General features: G+C 56.8%; 1 protein-coding gene across 3 annotated transcripts in view; it reads left to right on the plus strand.

Annotated features, from left to right (window-relative positions):
- Nucleotides 1–19,460, plus strand: part of ACOT7 (acyl-CoA thioesterase 7) — a 140,086-nt gene that overhangs the window by 97,542 nt on the left and 23,084 nt on the right. For all 3 annotated transcript variants that reach the window (XM_075906808.2, XM_075906806.2, XM_075906807.2), the window contains one exon: nt 11,291–11,475. In XM_075906808.2, the coding sequence (XP_075762923.2) occupies nt 11,291–11,475 (185 nt within the window). The remainder of the gene's footprint in view (nt 1–11,290; nt 11,476–19,460) is intronic.

The raw sequence follows: 19,460 nt of genomic DNA on the forward strand, positions 1-19,460 counted from the left end.
ATGACCCTCACGATTCTCATGAGCGTGGGAAGACGCTCTTGTTTAACCTGGAACGCAGGCCTAAGCTTGCAGGACACAGAGCGTCTGTTTAAGGCCAGGAGAGTCTTGCTTCCGGGGGTAGGCCAGGTACAGAAAAAGCTGCTTTTTAGAAAACGTGACCTTTAATCTCAACCCCCCTTGAACAAGCCCTTTGTTTTACCTGCTCCTGTATCGAGGCACTTTCAGACATTACTTTTACTACACACTCCGCTTTTAAAGAGAGGCATGAGGCTACGCAACATAAGCTTGGTCTAAAGGTCATTTGCTCGTCTTCTGGCTTCAGCTAGCTTAAAATCTGAGACGTCAAGAAAAACTCCCCCTTTCCCTACTGTGAGGAAATTGCACAGGAACGTTTAAACAAAAACCAAAGGTTAAATTTCATTAAATGCTTTTAAGCCATTTACAGGAGAAAATGTGGGTCAGATCGCCTGGTCCCTGAGTGAAGCAGCCATCTCCCCGAACGCAAGCTTCCCCAGCTCAATTAACAGTTTGGACGCAGGGGAAATGGCTGCACGTTCAGAATGAGAGCATGCCTGCGTGCACAGAGCAATCTCGTGTCCCTTGTTCACTTTCATAGTCCTCCTAGGACAGCATTCTGTGCAGCACATCTGGCTTAGAGTGGGCAGTTGGTCGGTTTCTAGTGGGGTGCCCCACGGGTCGGTTTTGTTCAGAATCTTCATTAATGACCTGGATGAGGGGATGGATTGCACCCTCAGCAAGTTTGCGGATGACACTAAGCTAGGAGGAGAGGTAGATACGCTGGAGGACAAGGATAGGGTCCAGAAAGACCTAGACCAGTGTTTCTCAACCAGTGGTACGAGTACCCTTAGGGGTACTCAAGAGAATTTGGGGCGAGGGGGGGGGGTACATGAACACAAATGAAACTTGGAGAAAACTGAATTTTTGTTTTAAGTTTTACAGCGCTTCGTTATTTTTGTACTTTTTACACCCAAAAATTTCATCGCCTGCCCAGCTACAATTAAGTTGTTTAAACAAATGTGTTTCAATGGTAGAAAAAAAATTGTGTGTCTGAAAACTGTAGGTACTTGGGGGTACTGATTTTTTTTTTTAAAGGGGTACTTTGTAAAAAAAAGGTTGAGGACACTGACCTAGACAAATTGGAGGATTGGACGGAAAGAAATCTGAGGTTCAACAAGGACAAGTGTAGAGCCCTGCACTTGGGATGGAAGACTCCCAAGCGTTGTTACAGGCTGGGGGTTGACTGGCTGGCTAAGCAGCAGTTCTGCAGAAAAGGACCTGGGGTGACAGTGCCAGACGGGGGGAGGGGGGGGGGCGCCACTAGTTCACACTTATTGAACAAGGCATTTTAAGTTGTTAGTTCTCCATTATGGGGGTAGGTAGCAGAGCAATACCGTGAGGGGAGTAGAACAGGAAGGAGGCAGAACTGAGACCTTTCAAAGTTTTGGCCCAAGTGAGGGAGCATGGGGGCGTCATTTGAGTTCCCTGCCTCAGATGCCAAAATGTTTTGGGCTGGCTCAGGATGAGAAGCTGGAGTGTTGTGTCCAGTTCTGGTTCCCCCTACTACAGAAAGGATGTGGACACATTGGAGAGCAACCAAAATGATTCAGGGGCTGGAGCACATGACCTATGAGGAGAAGCTGAGAAATTTGGGTTTGTTTAGTCTGCAGAAGAGCGAAGGGGGATCTGAGAGCAGCCTGCAACTGCCTGAAGGGGGGTTCCAAAGAGGCTGGCGAGAGGCTGTTCCCAGTGGGGGCAGGTGGCAGAACAAGGAGCAATGGGCTCAAGTCGCAGTGGGGAAGGTCAAGGTTGGATATTAGGAAAAGCTATTTCCCTAGGAGCGTGGGGAAGCGCTGGGCTGGGTTCCCGAGGGACCGGTGGGTGGGGAATCTCCATCCCTAGAGGTGATTAAATCCGATTTGACAAAGCCCTGGCTGGAATGATCGAGTTGGGATGGTCCTGCAGTGGGCAGGGGGTGGGACTCGATGACTCCTGAGGCCTCCTCCAGCCCTAGGATCCTGTGAGTTGATGAAGGGCCATGTCGGGCCAGGGTCAGGGCTAGTTAACAGTTTTTCCTCTTTGCTGTTTCATCCCTTTGGCTGTTGTCGCTGTGCGGCCAGTCTAGCTGGAGTGCCCGAGGGGACATGCACTAACCAGATGGGTGCCATGCAGAGAGACTTTCAGAACTAGAGCAATCGCTGCCTTCGTCTGTTGCTGCCTAGTTCTTCAAATGGAGCACATCCGTGGCAAAGCGAGGGCTAGTCCAATAAGAGCGATTCGCCGCATTCCGACCTGCCAAAGGAGCCTGCAATGCCGTTCATGTAAATAGGTTTGCTCCCACTTGCATCAGGATTGAATTGGTCTCTCTCTCTCTCTCTCTCTCTGTTGGGCGCTGTGGAAGTCTTCGGGAGGTTTGACAAACCAGTCAAATCTGCCTTCTGAAATATAATCTATGCCATCATGTGCCTAAAGTGTCCGTCTGCTATGTACATTGGAAAAACTTCAGACACTTGGCCAAAGAATCAATGCACATAAAACAGACATCAGACTCTCTTGCAGAAAGAAAGCTGTTGCTTGCCATTTCAGCCAGACTGACCATTCCCTCAATGACCTTAAAACATGCCTATTGCTTCAGAGCGATTTTAACTCCGGATTTCAAAGAGAAGCTTCAGAATTGTCATTCATGCTTAAATTTGACACTTCATGTATGGGTCTCAACAAAGATGCTAATTATCTCACCCATTACAAAGATAGCTTCCCCAATTATCACCCCTACTGTCATTACCGCTCAGACACTCACCTTCCCTCCTCACCCCCACTCTGTTCTAAAATTTGATTTGTCAATTTTATGTGTGTTCATTTTTTTGATTGTATCACTTTGGTATCTATGGTCGTGCCAATTTTTTCCACTATTTGATCTGAGGAAGTGGGTCTGGCCCACGAAAGCTCATCATCTAATAAACCATCATGTTAGTCTTTAAAGTGCTACATCGTCCTGTCTTTTGTTTCAGCAGGGACCCTGGCACTGAAGGGGACTGGAGGTCTCAGTGGAAGGACCTTGCCTGCTGACTCATTCCCTGCTGCTCTGGGAGGCCTTGGCTTTGGCGTGGTCCCTTTTTCAATCCACACTTCAGCCCGGGCAGGAGTGGCTGGGGAGAGGAGCCATGTTGGGGTTTCAGCGATTGGCTGAGCTAATGCGCAGGGGAAGAGACACCACCCTCCAATTGCAGCCGCTTGAGGTCGTCTGTCACTGCACTGTGCAAGCGCCAAGTTCTGCCCGATAGGACTTTACGGCAGCTCAGAGCCCAGAGAGTGTGGAAGTGAAGCAGCTGAAATCGGTAGCTGGAATGCACCCCCAGCCTGGCTCCCAGAGCTGGAAACAATCTCTCGCCACCTCCGTTCCTCACTCAGATCCTCTGGCTCATCGAGCAGAGCTTTGTTCTCCATTGGCTTCCCTGGCGCCATAGGGCCAGAAACCGTGCTGGGATCAACGTGGCAATCTCCTGCTGGATCCTCTGAGTGGCCAGAAGGAACCCAGCCCAGCCTTGGAATCCGTGTGTCCATCAGTTCTCTCACACTCCGAATTTCTTTTGGGGGGGCGGCAGCAACGATGGACGTTTCCAGAGGCCGTTGGCTCGGATGAAGTGACTCCTGCAGGCTGCCAGAGAGCATCTTTCCCTTCAGGAAGCCCCCCCGTTCCTCCGCTCCGAGGGGCCTCCGTCTCAGTCCGGGGCAAGAGGGGCTTGCAGTTAGACGGTGGCGCGAGATTCCAGGGGCTCTCCCAGAAGAGGCCCAGCACAACGGGAAACCCCACCCCTCTCTGCACGTCATTTGCCAGCTCCTGTAGATGCCTAGAGATCGGATTTAAAAAATCATCTTCAGGTTGCTCAGCATTTGGCAGCACTTTGTGTGGGCAGCGTTGCTGTCTCTCCTGGGCAGTGGGTCAGGGGATTCCCTTGTCCTGTACGAGTCTCCTCATCCGTCCGTGGAGGAGAGCGCTCTCCTGAGAACCAGGGAACCCGCGGTCAGAGCACAGGCTGGGCAGGAGAGGCACCAGGAACTGCATGGGCCTGCATCTGAGATGGACACTGATGCGCCGTCAGCCTGCAAGCAGGTGCCACATGTGCAGGGCTGCTGGAATTGGCTCTGGGACTCGAGGAAGGAGGAGAAGTGCTGGCGGCTGTGAGCTTGAGCTTGACTTGTAATAAGCTATTTGAATCGGAAGCGTCTGGGGTCCGGCATTCGGCCGCCCCAGGGCTGTGCCCCTCCGCCCCACGCAGAGCGCTGGAGAAGCGGCGCTGGGGTGGACTGCGGCGCTCCCTGTGAGGCCTGCGCAGGATCCAGGCGGTGACCGACTCCTCGCAGTAACTGATCTGGTCTCTTGGGCCCCCTGGCTGAGACGCGGCTTTGAGTCTCCGACAGGCTTCGCAAGCGGAGAGGCGACAGTGCTTCGGCCCCCGGCCAGCACCTCGGGGTCACGCCCGCAGGATTGCGGGCCGCTGGGCACAGGCAGGGGGTTTGCCGAGAGGAGCAAGTGCACAGAGCAACCAGGAATCATGAACCAAGGGAAGCGAAGGCAGAGACGCTTCCGGCAGGAGCAGTAAAATCCCAGGCGATTGACATTGGCGAGGAGTCCTAATGAATCCCATTCAGAAGTCGTCTTTACCGCCTAGGGCACCTGCTTTTTCTTTCCTTCCCGTGTGTTTCCTTCGTGGGCCCGTTTGTGGGAGAGAGGCTTCTTCAGGACGTTGACAGCTTCACCTCCTGCTTATTCCCCGCCTGCGGCCAGTCCCGTGTTTGGCGTGTCAGCTGTGAGCACGACTCCATCACCGCCAGTGGGGAACGCTGGCTAGCAGCGCAGGTGCATTGGGAGAGGCCGGGCGCCCGAGAGAAGGCTTGATCATCGCTGGTGTCCCTTGGTCCAGGCTCAGGAGCAGTGCTGCTCGCCGAACGCCGTGAAGCGCCAGAGGGACGGGAAGGGTCCAGTAGGACACACGGGTTAGGTGAGCTGGGGAACGAAGCAGGAAAGGTCTCTTTGTCTTTGAGGTTCTGTCTCGTGGAGAGAGGTTAGAATTGGATCCTGCTGGGCCTATGGCATAGCCCTAATGGCCCCCTGGCTGTCTGCGTAAAGCCGTCCCAAGTCCAGCAAACAGAGGGCCAGACGTTACCAGGTTCATAGGCCCCTTAAAAAAAAATCAAACCCGACGCTCCAGCCCCCTTCTCGCCACTCTGGTCCTCAGCAACTGGAGAGGCGGGGAGAGAACTAAACCAGACTTCGTATTTGCCTCCGTCTGTTTCAGAGTTAGCTCCAGTTAGTTTCGCTCCTCCCAGGGGTTTGCAGGACCTGCAGATTTTAGGGATTCATCCCTGTGCAGAGGGCCTGGACTGCAATTGAGTCCTCCAAGGCAGGGACAAAGTGGGATGTCCTTACACATACAAGGGCCTGGGGCATTCCCCCCACCTCCGTGCACGGCTTCTGGCTGGGACTCGGGGCTTCCCTGCTTCCCCATTCCACTTCTAGCAGAGCTCAGGGCTTCCCTGCTCCCCCCCATTCTGCTTCTAGCAGAGCTTGGGGCTTCCCTGGAGCCAGAGTGGAGCTGCAGAGGCCAGAGGATCCTCTCTGCAGCCAGCCTGGCAGCAGGGAGCCATCCCTAGCCGGCTGCTGCTGGCCAAGAGGAGGGCATCAGGGAGGGAGAAGCCCTGCAGTGGACTGGAGAGAGCCGCTCTGGGGAAGTGCCAGACAGGGAGCAGCAGAGCAATATGTACAAGAACTCACGGCTGCACAGAGGCATCTGAAAATTTGGTGCCCCAAATTTTCAGGTGCCCTATGTAGCCACATATTTTGGGTATTCCTAGGGACCCAGAGTAGCCCATGTTTTGTGCAGGTCTCTGTAGGGAGGGATGAATTCTACCCACCCAGAGAAATTGCCAAAAACATTTCACTTGTCAACGTTTCCTCCCTCCCTCCCGTCTGGCGGGGGTGCAGTTTTGGAAGCGGGGTGCTCTGCACTGTTACTTTGAAGCCAGCAGGAAGAAACGTGCATCCTCCTCTTTGCCACAGAGCCGTCTTTCTAGGACGGCGCTTGCCTGGCGTGGCTGGGTAGCAGCGCTGCTGTTCTCATTGTGGGGGCACGAGCCTGTCTCCCTGGGAGAGGGGAGGGAGAAGAGGCGACTGTTTTCTGCCCCTTCGTGCTGAGCCGTGGCTGCGCTAATCACTGTTCGCGGGCGGGAATTCATTGGAGGTGGCAGCTTCCACTGCTGCGTGTAAAATTACATGAACGTTGAGAGGCAGCGTAGCTCCTCCACTGCCAGGCTTTACCCGGCTACGTCGACAGACACGCGGGCTTCACGGGAGCCTGGCCTGGTTCCAGCTCCGAGTGCAGGATTCAGCAAGTTCTTCCACCTGAGTCTGCTTTTACTCGTGAATCGATTGCAAATTATGAACCTTTCCTCTGTGGGTGTCTCTAGAGAACATTTCCCATTTGACGTATGAAAGATGCTGCCATGCACGTAATGTGCATGTTACACAGGGACCGACTGGACCAGCCCAAGAGATGCTCCCCTGTGACAGGCCGGCCGTTTTCTGCCCATGGAAGAGGAGCAAAGCTCCCGGTTTCAGCTGCTGCTCCTTGTCCAGCTGCGAGCTGGTGCAGGCGGCACTGCCGACCGTGTCGTTCTGTTCTGTTTGGGCCCTGGGAGCACGTCCGCCGCACTGCCAGTCTCTGAAACCTCTCATGGGTGGCGCACCTGCAAGTACTTCCTCCCTGCCTGCTCACCCCCTGTAATCTAGGACAGTGCTTGTGACGTGCCCTGTGACCTTGGTAACCAAGAATTGTCGTTTTAGGTAACCGACCCGGGACTGCAGAGGCCTGGTGCTTGTGTAATGGGAACTCAATTTCAAACATTAGCTTTAGTAATACTTTTGAATGGGAGTGTTTTGCGCAGCTCACCTGGCGCCATGGCTGTCTGTGGGGTGGGCAGTTTGCTTTCTCTTCGCTCCCCGGGGGCGAGCTGTGTGCACAGTGTAGTGTGGTACTGGCAGGGCTAGGTAAATGTTCCACGTACGTGTTCCGTGTCACGTACAAGGACAGTTGCCGGGTGCCTTGCCCTCGGAGTGGAAGGTGGTAAGACCTGTGATCTGTTCCCTCCATTCTGCGGTTTTCTAGGTTTCCTTGCTTGTTGAGGTCCAGAATGAGATCACATGCATTCTTCAATGCCTTCGGAATCGGTTACCTTTTAGAGTAACTTAATTTTGGAGGAGTTCCACAATTCCATCAAAATAAGGTAAGCTTACAGGGCTCTATTGTGTAGTCTGGTGGATGCTTTTGGCGTATTGTATTAACACACACAATCTCCTACAACGGTTTGCAGTCGTGGTCAAGGAATATTTGGTGCTTGGTTGGTTGTATTAAACGTTGGCAGCTCTGGCTCTCCCATACCCCTAACTTAGAGAAAAACCGTCCCGATGGGCCCACATGTCATTCAAGTAGCATGTTTTCAAGACCTCTGCTTGTGGGATTGTGTCTCTGCTGCGACGGTTTGGGTGCCATTGTCAGGGCTTGTTTGGTGTCAAGCGTTGTGGTGTGATTGGCACTTGGAGAAAGCAAAGCAAAGCTCTCCCCTGCGTAACTGTGATTTGCCTGTTGGGGGATTTCTGTAGCTTCCTACCAGAACTCCAGAGAGTGTAAATCCCTAAATGAGGCAGTTGCTAGTGACATGTATTGGAAGTGAAATCCCCTTTCCGGCCTGTCAGCGCGTATGAGCCCTCATGCTGGTGGCTCGCGTTAACCCAGCGACCGCTGCGGCGCATTCCCCGTTCAAGGCACCTCACAAACTCCTACGTGACTGGCTCTCCCTCGGGCACGTAGCGTGGCAGGAAGGAGGCGCATGGGCCTGGAAGGCACTCGGTCCCGCTCCAACCCTCAGACAAGGGAGCCCTGCGGTGGCCCGTGGTGCAGCCATTCCTTCCTTAGGGAATGCGTCAGGGTTGGTTCGAGCACTTTCAGCTTGGGCTTTGGCTTCCTGTGAGACATCAGCTGGTGGTGGGATCCTGGTGCTTGTGGGCCATTAGCCTGGCTCTCAAGACGTGCCCAGAAACATGCCAGGAACAGGGTGGAATGGCCTCCAGGAAAACCAGGATGCTCAGGCAGCGTCCAGACAGAGACCTGACTCAAGTGACCTGCAGCGTGTTTATCCTGCAGTCACATTAGCACCAGAGCTATTGGAGCTGCATCCCTGCAGTCTGAGCTGTTGGCTACTGCTCTGTACGAGCTCTGAGAAAATGTGATTATCTTCATTGTGGCGTTTGACCTTACTTGCTTCCATTATACGTGAAATCTATTGGAATCCATTTCTATGTATTCATCTCTTCAAGCCGGCTCGAAATGCTAGATAATGGCAATGATTAGCATGGGGAGCTGGCTGTTTTTCCTTTTAAATGTCAAAACTCATTAGGCGAATTTATCTGTAGCCGACGTGTAGAAAATCTGTCTTAGCTCTTTGCCTCTTAAATGGCTCGTCACGCACTGCTCTGGTTCTTCTGCTTAGTGAGACTGGGGATGTGACCGCGTACACCTTTAAACAGGAAACCGATGAGCCTGGGCTAACCTTCACGGTTACACGCAAGGCACGCCCCCACCCCACTGCTGCCCCTGTATCCAAGGCAGCAGCACTGGGGAGAGCAGGGAGCAGGCGGAAGTTGGTGTTTGTGGTGATCCGGCTTTTAAGCCGGCTCCCTGCACATACCGGCTCCCGCAGAGCTGGCTGCCCCTCCCCCTCTCCCCATGCTGCTGCCTCTGATACACGGTTACAAACCCCCCACTTTTAACATTGCTATTGCAGACGAGGTACGTTTGTGCTGAAATACAAGTGGAATCGCACTTCCAAACGGGTACTTACTAAAGGGCCTTTGCTGCTGGCCAAGCCAGCACGAGGGAGTGGAAGGGTCAGAGGGGCAGGAGCCTGACAGGAGGGCCTCTCGCTGCCCCATGGTGAACTGGAGCTGTTCTGAAAGACCCACTGCTGCGAGCCTTTCGTTGTGACTCCACCGGCGTGGTGGAGCGCGGACGTAGACAGGAGTGCGCTCGGAGACGCGTGTATCGCGCCGAAGCAGGAGTGATAAAGCGACAGCCGGTAGATGGAAAGACGAGCCCTTTGGATCAGGGCTACCCAACTTTGGAAGCCCCGGGGGCCACAATGATACTCTCAGCACATGCTGAGGGCTGCCCCTTAAGTATGGTTGCATAGACGCAAATATATGCAAATAGCTCCTTTCCCACAATGCCCTGGCGCTCCCGGCACCTCCTCCCTGGAGCTAGAAACGCTGACACCCTGCACCCGCCTGTTCCAGCCAGTCCGTCCGCGTGCGTCTGTCAGTGCTCACGCTGCCTGGGAGACACCGCGCCGCTGTGGGGCGTGTTCCCAGCGGAGGCCACGTTCAAAGGATCCCCCCGCGGGCCGCGTGCTGCGTAGCCCTGCTTTAGACCATCGCCTGAGTCTGCCACGGGCTCTGCCTGTTGAGTTTTACTCCTCACTGAAGTGATTTTCAGAAGCGTCCCTAAGGGGGGACGTGTATTCAGACCAGAAGACTTGCTCCGGGGGAGGGGGAAGGACTTCTGGCCTCGGGGCTGTGCCCCTGAGCGCTGCCCTACTGTGCCGGGGCACTGCTTGAGGGAGTCAGCCGGGGCCTAGTGTGGAGGGCTGTCCAGCCATAGTCCTGATATGCAAACACTTGATCTCCTCTTGCCTCCCCTAGCGCCAGACCCCAGGGCTGTATTCGGGGCGCTGGGATCTAATGGATTGAGCAGGGGGATTGGGAAACAGGAATACCTAGGCTCTAGGCCTGAACTCTGGGGAGCGGGACCTTGTGAGCCCGTGCCTCAGTTTCCTGTCTCTGAAAGGCGGTTCAGAAGTGCCTGCCTGCCCCAGTGGGTGGCTGAGGGTTGGCTCACGATGCTTTGATGTTGAACCTGCTATCACCCAGTTTCCTGCCCGCTCCTGCACTTGTCTGCCCACCTCTTGCTGGAGAAAAATCTGTTACCAGCCCAGCGACCCTCTGACAAGCTACGGACCTTTCAGTGCCTGGCAGCCCCCTGCCACCCTGGCCCCTTGCCCACGTATCACGGCACAGACAAGGGACCTCTCCCGTCTTCAGGCGTCGGCCTGATGATCCAATATCCTACATAGCAAGGTCCCTTGTGCTCCAGCCTTTCATCCCGCCAGCTCTGAGGGCTCAGCTCTGTCTTCTCTGCTGCAGTTTCAGCCTCCGTGTGCCAGCCACGTCGCTTTGGTATCCCTGCATGAGATGGAGCCCCGTTGGCCTGCTGGCCTGTGGTTGCCATGTAGAGTGATTGGTCCTAGGACTAATATTGACATTTCAGGTCAGTAGGTTACAGGCAGACTTGGACAAGTGTCCCTGTGTAGCCAGTGTGTGTTGGGCTCTGGTTCCCCGTTGGTGTGTGTGAGCGGCGCTAGCCACACCCGTGCCCCTGGCTTTGGTGCAGCCTGATCTCCCAGGCTTAGTGGAGCCTGTTCTCTGCGCTCTGGCAGGGCGACAGCCTGGCTAGGGGCTCTAGGGCGGTGTGCTGTGATTCCGTCTGGCCTCGGAGTCCTTGCCCCCGAACAGTGCCGGGAAGCAGGGCTGACCTGGTCCTGTCGCGCCGGCGGCTCGTCTGGGCCAAGTAGTGATGTTGCCCTGATAGGACCAGATTCCAAAGACCTTGCCTCCCTCTGTTCCTGCAGAGCTTCCCACTGTAAATCGTACCCCTCCCTTCCTGTCCGAAAGCGGAGCTGTGCTCTCTGCTGCTGCGAGCCGCAGCCCTGCTCTGCCCGAGACGGAGGCATGTCAGCGGGGGCAGAAGCCTCCTAGATCTCCGCTCTCACGGGGTGCGGGGCGCATTGAGAGCCTGTTAAGAAGGTTCCCCAGAGGAGGTTAAAGGGTGTGGTAGGGTAGATTGACTGGCTCTTTTTGCAGACGTCCCCGACAGAGACGGGCGTTTGCCTGCCTGGGCAGAGCATCGGGTACTCCTCTCGGCTGCCTGTTGGCATCACAGAGCGGGAGCATGCTCCCGGCCACAGAAAGGGGAGCAAAACCAGCCCCCACAGCTGGCAAGAAACATTCCAAGCCTTCTCGTTCCTCTCCTGCTACTGAACAGAAAATCAGTCCAGCCTTGGAACGGCCGCAGCGCAGCGCTCTTCTGGTCTGCATCACGGGCGGCGCTTGCCTGCCACCGCCCTAGGAGGCACCGATTAACCCAGCCGTCTGTCTTTGCAGGTTGTGTCATTACCATCTCCGGACGCATGACCTTCACCAGCAATAAATCCATGGAGATCGAGGTCTTTGTGGACGCGGATCCGTTTGTGGATGAGCCCAAAGAGCGATACCGAGCGGTCAGCGCGTTCTTTACCTACGTGTCCCTGAGCAAGGAGGGGAAGCCGCTGCCTGTGGCACAGCTGCTGGTAAGAATTCGCGCCGCCGGTGTTGTCGTGGGCAGCCCTGGCCTGTGGAGCAGCACGGGGCCATTATTCACTGTAAGGCCTCGCCCCGTCCCCAGCAGAGGCCCCGAGTGCTGGCCGCTTGCCCCGGCCCTGGAAAGGCCGATTTGAGCTATTCCCGGCCCAAGGCGAGACTCCCTGGAGGAGCCAATTCACACGGGAGTCGTGGGGCCTGCCTGGCCTGGCCAGCGGCTTCCCGCTTCCTGGGCATTTCCTGTTCTTAGCTACGCTGGCTTGTCCTTGAGCGAGCCGATCTGGCGAAACGCCCCCAGGCCTTGTCTGGCATTTTCTCCCTCTTGCCGATTAACCCAGCAGATCGGCTAGAGCCTGTGGCCCCGTTTGGAGCCATTCACTCAGCTGTGGCTACCTGGCCTGTGTAGCCCAGGGGCTTGCTGGGAACCCTGCTGCGGACGCTGGAGAAATGCCCCCTCAGGCTGTAACTGCCCTGGGATAGTTTGGGTGCCCGGGGAGGCAACAGGCAGCCGCCTTGCCTTGAGACCCAGGCTAGGGAGATCCCCAAGCTGAGTCGGCAGTGTGTTGGGTGGTCTGCTGCTTCTCTGCTTGGGTCTGATCCTCTCAAGGGGATCTCACAGCCAGCCTCAGGCGATCACCCCCCTCCCCCTCCAAGGTGGGAGCTTCTGGAGCCCCGGGCAGCAAGGGAAGAAAGCGGCTAGTTACCGAGGACTTTCCCCCACTGCCTCGGGGTGCACATGGGAGTCCCTTGCTAGCTCGCTGGCTGCTGTCCCCGCGCTGCATTTCTGCCCCGCTGTGAGGGTCCTTTCGCCTTGATAACTCTGTGCAGCTACCGCCTGGTGCTCTGCTCTTGAGAGCCGCCGTAGCTAGCCGGCCGAGTGCGCTTCCTTCCAGGGCACGGGAGTAATTGTCCCCTGCGCGCGGTAATTGGGCTCGTCCGGCGGGGGGGCCAGGAGCGAGCCACTCGCAGCTCTGCTTTTCTCCAGGGAGCAGTGACTGAGCGAGGTCAGGACATGGCTCGTCACGCCTCCGCAGGTTGCACTTGGTGTCCTGCGCCCGGCCCTTGCCCTGCTCTCGCTGAGGCTTTGTGAGCCCTCCAGCACACACGCTCCCCCTCGGTCATGGCAGGAGAGAAGCAAACTTTTTCCTATGTGCAATTTAGGGAAACCTCCCTTCTACCTGGATCTCTGCTCCTGTATCTCATGGACAGAGACCAGGCCAGGAGTGTTCGCACCGGCACTGTGATGATGTGGCCCGAACCCTAATGCTGGGGAGCAAACTCCACAATACCTGTGCTAAACGTTGGATTCCCCCTCCCCCCCGCCTTCTCCTCTGGATGACTCGGGAAGGGAGAGAGTTTCTGGGAGGGCTGCTGCTGCAGGTCACAGTGGCTGCAGCACAAAGGGTTTCAAAGTGCCCCAAACTTCCTTTCCCTCGACGTGCTGGTGGGAGGTTTGTCTTTAGTAAAGACGTAGCACGCAGCCGTTCAGCTGCACCTGCCTTGCTAGCTTGTGTGGAAACAAACGTTCCCGTCTTTGCTTCAAGAACGTCTCATTTCTAGTTCATTAACGGCTGAATAGCTTGCACACTTCAGCTTTTCGTGTCCTGTCCTTAGGGTTTTGTTGTCTAACAAGATCTTTCCTTCAATTATTCAGCAGCGAAACAGAAGCATAAATAAGTGGTTGCAAAGCAAGCCTTGCCAACCTTCAAACTGGGGAGATTTCAGTACAAACGCTGCTTCTCTTCTCTTAAACGCGGCTTTAGTCACTCGCCTGCCTTGTTAGTGATCAAAGGCCGGTGGGGATGTGAATGTCTGAACGAAGAGAGGGCCCCGCCGCCCGCTGTGCAGGAGCTCGCTCCACGGCGGGCTGGTGCTGAAGCAGCCCCTTCCCCATTCACTCTTGCCAGTTCCGCGGCGGCGGTTCGGTGTATTTTTAGCTCTCCTGAGCTGCAGCGCTTTGCTGACACGCAATGCAGCGCTGCTGACTTGGAGGTATTGCGTGATTGAATATTGTACGCCCTGGAGATCCCTTTCTGCACGCCGGCATTTAAAGCATTTTGTGGGCTGCTAACTTAGCCAGCAGAGCCGCGTTTATCGGCCACACCTGTTTGCCCCTTGTATCCATCTGTAATGTGCTGCTGGGAAGAAAACCTACTTCCTGATAGCTGGGGCTGTCTACTGCGTTCTTCGAAAGGCGGCTGAATATTGATGGATACGTGGGGGACTCTGTTTACCTCGGTTATCTCACACCACGAGGGGCCCCATACAAATCGACTTGTGGACTGTTTTCGGTAGGGTCTGTGTATTCTCCTGCCTTGTCTGAAGGACACAGACGCAATGACACTACTGTCTCACCTGCTAGCTTGTTACTGTGCAGCGGCTTGTGGCTGGGGGCTGGATACAGAATAATGCTTGATCCCTGAGACACCAAACGTCACCGTCCCCTTGGCTGGATTCATGCTGAGCCGGTCGCACTCCTCGAGCGTCAGGCCTGGGGTAGGCCCCCAGACCCAGAGATGCGCAGCATCTGCATGAGCTGCTGTCAGACGTAGCCTGGCCCTGGGTCCCCCGGTGCCTCTTGCCCTCCCGGAGCGGCTGGCAGGTGTGCTAGAAAGCCAGGGTCCAAAGTGGCAGCATCTCCCTTTGGGCCAGGAGCCGGGGGGAGAAGTTCATCTCTGCTCGAGTTTGAGGAGGGGTTAATTGGGAGAAGTACTCTCAGAGCACTCGCCGACAGGATTACCGACAGGATTACCACCGAGGGGGCAGAACTCCTGCAAGACCAGGGGGAAGGGCACTCACCTTCATCAGTGTTTTATAAAGTGCCACTTGAATGAGTCTGGTCTTTCCCGACCTGGGGAAGAGGCTGGTGCAGTCCCCGGGAATCGAGATTGTGGAGCATCTGACCACTTGGATGTCTCTGCCCAGTTTTCTGAATGAGCTCTGCCGTTCTGAATTGCCTGGGGAGGTAGAGTACATGACCGCTACTCAGGGAGCAGATTCAGCCAGATCAGCCTCCTCCTTGGATTATCGGGACTTCTCTCTAGGGTTGGAATTCCGCATGTTCTGAATTGTGCCGCTGTTGCGTGCTGCTGCCCTCCACCCCCCCCACACACAGGCCCCCAGTGCTGCTGCCCTCCACCCCCCTGTAGCGTGTTGCTCTCGTCGCCCTTTTGGTCACTGCCCTCCGGCAGTGACAACCATAGCCTCTAAGCTGTCCCCTTCCGGGGGATGGTTCGTTGTAGGCCGGCAGGCCTTTAGGAGGCGGATCCTCCGCCCTGGTACAGTGGATGGCTAGCCCGTCCTATGGCCCTACTGGGCCTTAAAGTAGTCCGAGTCCTGGCCCTTTAAAGGTCTGATCCGGATCGTGGCCGAGTGCCAAACCCCTCATACGGACGCCCAGGCCCTCGAGCAGGGCAGGGCAGCAGCTGGCGGCCAGGCCCCCAACGCAAGGCGGGCCGCAAACAAACCCACAGGTCTGTAGGAGTTCCTAGTTCAAGGGCGGGGCACGCAGGGCAGCTGCAGCTGTGACAAGGGGGGGGGAGAGACTGCCACCCGGTTGGTGGGTGGCAGGGGCGCAGGCCCGCCCACTCCACTGCGCCCCGGCCCAGGGGCCCTGGATGCAGCCGTTCAGCTGCTACGGGCTCAGCAGGGGCTCCAGCCCGCAACGTGCTGGCCTAGGGCGGTTCTCAGCCCACGCTACCCCCTGGACCGCCTCTTGTCTCCCCCTTCCCTCTTCCCCAGTACCTGTAGCCCCAGCAGCCGGTCGGGGAGTTGAAGCCCGCATCGTCTCCGCAGGGGCCGGTGGTCCAATCCAGGGGTCCAGTGGTCGGGGAGTTGAAGCCAGCGTCGTCTCCGCAGGGGCCGGCGGCCCAATCCAGGGGTCAAGAGGTCGGAGCTCTGGGGTGTTCCGCGGGGCCGGTCCGGCCCGGCGTTCTCGTACCCACCGGGGGTCCAGCTGGTCCAGCGGCTCGGTCCCGTCCTCTGGGTCCGCGAGTGGTTCAGCTGGCGGGCCCGACCAGGCCTTAGTAGCCCGGGCAGGGAGGCCCTGGCCGGCCTCTGGGAAGGTGGCTGAGGGCGGCCCAGCCCGGGTCTTAGCCTCCCCAGGCAGGAGCTCCAGCCAGGCCTCCGGCTCCCTCGGAGGCTGGGCCCTGACTGAGCTCCCAGGCAACCTTCTTATAGTCCTAGTCCCACCCCCTGACTTCCGGTCAGGTGAGGGGGCGGGGCTAGGCCGGGCCCAAAATGGCCGCCAGAGGGGTTCCTCCGCCTCCGGCTCAGTGGGTGGCCATTCCACCCCACTACACTCCTCCCCCCTTAAGTCCAGTTCCCGATCTCCGGGACTGGGCTTCTGCTCTTCCTCCCTACGGGACAGGGCATCGGCATTTGCATTGTCCCTCCCCGCTCGGTGTTTCACTGTGAATACATACGGCTGGAGAGACAGGTACCATCTCATGATGCGACTGTTGGTGTCCCGCATCTGATGGAGCCATTGCAGGGGGGCATGATCTGTGAAAAGAATAAAAGAGTCTCCAAGGAGGTAATATCGCAGCGCCTCGATGGCCCACTTTATTGCTAGGGCCTCCTTCTCAATTGCGGCGTAGCGACGCTCTCGGGGAAATAGTTTTCGGCTGATATACAGCACTGGGTGTTCCTCTCCCTCAATCTCCTGGGACAGCACTGCCCCCAGTCCGCAGTCTGACGCGTCCGTCTGGACAATGAAGGGCCGGGAGAAATCGGGGCTGAACAGGACCGGCTCGCTGCACAGAGCGGCTTTTAGGTCCTGAAAAGCAGTCTCGCATTCCGGCGACCACCGGATCCTTTGAGGACTGTCTTTTTTGAGGAGCGCCGTGAGAGGCGCGGCTCGGGTTGCAAAGTGTGGCACAAACCGGCGATAGTAACCTGCCAATCCTAAAAACTGTCTTACTTTCTTCTTTGAGGTGGGTGCCGGGTAGTTTTGGACCGCCTCCACCTTCCCTACTAGGGGCCGGACTAGGCCGCGCCCCAGCTGGTACCCGAGGTAGGTGGTTTCTTGCCAGCCAATTTTACATTTCGTGGGATTGGCGGTCAGGCCGGCATCCCGCAATGTCCGCATTACGGCCGCTACCCGCTCGAGGTGTTCCTCCCAATCTTGGCTGTAAATTACCACATCATCTAGGTACGCGGCCGCATATGCCGTGTGCGGTGATAGCAAGCGGTCCATCATTCGCTGAAATGTTGCAGGGGCCCCATGGAGTCCAAACGGCATCCTTTTAAAGTGGAACAACCCCGAGGGAGTTGAAAAGGCAGTTTTTTCTCTCGATTCGGGGTCCAGGGGGATCTGCCAATAACCCTTTGTAAGATCCAGGGTGGTTATAAAGTCGGCTCTCCCCAGGCGTTCTAACAGTTCATCTGTTCGCGGCATGGGGTAGGCGTCAAATTTGGAAATTGCATTTACTCGTCTAAAATCGATGCAGAAGCGGACACTGCCATCGGGCTTCGGCACCAAGACGATTGGGCTACGCCACTCGCTCTGGGAGCGCTCTATCACTCCTAGTTGCAGCATTGACTGGACTTCCTCCTCGACTATCTTCCGCATCCGGCGGGGGAGAGGCCGAGTACCTTCTCGTACCACTTGGCCTGGAGGGGTCCAAATGGTATGTGTTATTACCCCAGTACAGCCGGGTTGGGTTGTGAAGGTCTTTCGAAATGTCTCTATGAGATGACGTGCTTGTTTCACCTGGGTTGCAGAGAGGGTATTTCCCAGCTGTGGTTCTTTTTCTTCCCCCAGATCAGGTATTTCCGGCCCTAAAGGGGGCTCCGCTGGGTAGGGGGTAATCATCAGGGCCTCCCGTTCTCGCCAGTGCTTCAGGAAATTCACATGAAATATTTGGGTTTTCTTCTTCCGATCTGGTTGATAGATCTCGTAGTTCACCGGCCCGACCTGACGAATGACCTCATAGGGCCCTTTCCAGCGGGCCAGGAGTTTGGATTCCTCTGAGGGGAGCAGAAGTACCACCAGGTCCCCTGGTTTAAAACTTCTTTCCTGGGCTTGTCGATTATAGGTCCGTTCTTGGGCGGTCTGGGTTAGTTGTAGATTTTCCCGAGCCAGGGCTCCGGCCTGTCTCAATCGCTCCTGGAGCTGGAAAACATATTGCAGGAGACCTTGTGACGGTGAAGGGGTCGACTCCCACGTTTCCCTCACGAGATCCAGGATCCCCCGAGGGCGATATCCATATAGGAGTTCGAAAGGGGAAAACTGAGTGGATGCTTGTGGCACCTCCCGGACCGCAAGCAGCAGTGGAGGCAGTAACAGGTCCCACTGTTGCAGTTCTGCTGGGGAGAACCGCCTTAACATCCCCTTTAAGGTCCGGTTGAACCGCTCCACTAAGCCGTCGGTTTGGGGATGGTATACTGACGTTTGTAGTTTATGTATCCCTAGTATTGTACACACCTGTCGGAACAGTTGTGATGTGAAATTAGTCCCTTGGTCCGTAAGGAGTTCTCGGGGAAGCCCCACCCGAGCGAAGATTTTTACCAGCTCCGAAGCAATGGTTCGGGCGTAGGTGTTTCTCAGCGGTATGGCTTCTGGAAACCGGGTGGCATAGTCCATTACAACCAGGATATAGCGGAACCCTGCCTTACTTTTGGGCAGCGGGCCGACTAGGTCCATGGCCACCCTTTCAAAAGGGGTCCCCACCACCGGGAGGGGGACTAACGGGGCTTTCGGCACTCCTGAGTCGGAGGCTAACTGGCAGTTTGGACATGACCGGCAGTAGTCCCGAACGTCTTGGTATACTCCAGGCCAAAAGAACCGGGACAGTACTCTCGCCAGCGTTTTTTCTGTCCCCATGTGGCCAGCCGCCGGAATGTCATGGGCCAGTCGCAACACCGCCCGGCGATGACAGTCCGGGACGAGGATCTGGGTCTTGACCTCCTGGGTCCGGGGGTCTTGCATGACCCGATAGAGGCGGTCGCCTTTCACTTCAAAGTGGGGCCACTGGGCTGCCTTCTGGGGGTCTACTACGGTACCATCAACCGCGGCCACCTGTTCATAGGCCGCCCTCAGTGTGGGGTCTTCCCTCTGGTCCCGCGGAAAGTCGGCCAGGGTAAGGGTCTGGGCATTGGCGTCTGCCGGGGCCTGGGGTTCATCGGGCCCCTCCCCTGCCCTTTCCCCACGAGGCTGCTCACCCTCAGGTGCCTCTTTGGACCGATCTTCTGGTGGTCTCTCTCCCAGAAGCTCGGTCTCCACTTGCTCCTGGTCAGCCGGAGGCCTGGGGGTTACCTCACGCACTAGGTCTGCGAATCCGGGCCAGTCTCTTCCCAGGATGATAGGGTAGGGGAGCGTCGGGGCGAGCCCTACAACCATCTCGGCGGACCGCCCTCGGATTGTGAGTCGGAGCTTTGCTCGGGGATAGGCCTTCACATCGCCATGTATACACCGCAGGTACAGCTCCCCTTCTGGCTTCAGGTCTTCCGGAAGGAGATCCCGCCGCACGAGGGTCTGCATACAGCCGGAGTCCAGAAAGACGGCCACTCCTTCGGAGTCCTTCGGTGCCTGGATCAGCAACTCCCCCTGGTCGACCGGCAGAATGTAGGGGTTGGCGGGTGTCGGGGCCCCCGACCTCAGCCCCATAGAATCCCTGGGTCCACGTCTGTCCCTCTGCCCCATATAGGTTTCCAGCAGGGTTTCCAGTCCTTCCCCTGGGGGTGACGTCCCCCCGGCTGAGTAGGCGGGTTCTTGGGCTGGTCCCGGCCCTGGCCCGGCAGGTTGGGGCCCGCACCTGAATAGCTGCTGAAGGTCCGGCTGCTGGAGTGCTTGGAGATGCTGGAGCTGAAGGCCCAGCTGCTGTACCAACTGCTGAGCCATCTGCCAGTGTTGGGCGGCCAACTGCTGGCGCTCCGTCACTGCTCTCACCACTCGGTCCAGTTCCATCCTGTTTTGGGGAAACGGGGGAAACTCCCTGTCCGCTGTGTAAACAGTCCACACAGTGGGGGAAAA

The sequence above is a fragment of the Pelodiscus sinensis genome, chromosome 24 (genome assembly GCF_052426305.1).
Source record: "Pelodiscus sinensis isolate ZL-2025 chromosome 24, ASM5242630v1, whole genome shotgun sequence".
Classification (NCBI taxonomy): Eukaryota; Metazoa; Chordata; order Testudines; family Trionychidae; genus Pelodiscus; species Pelodiscus sinensis.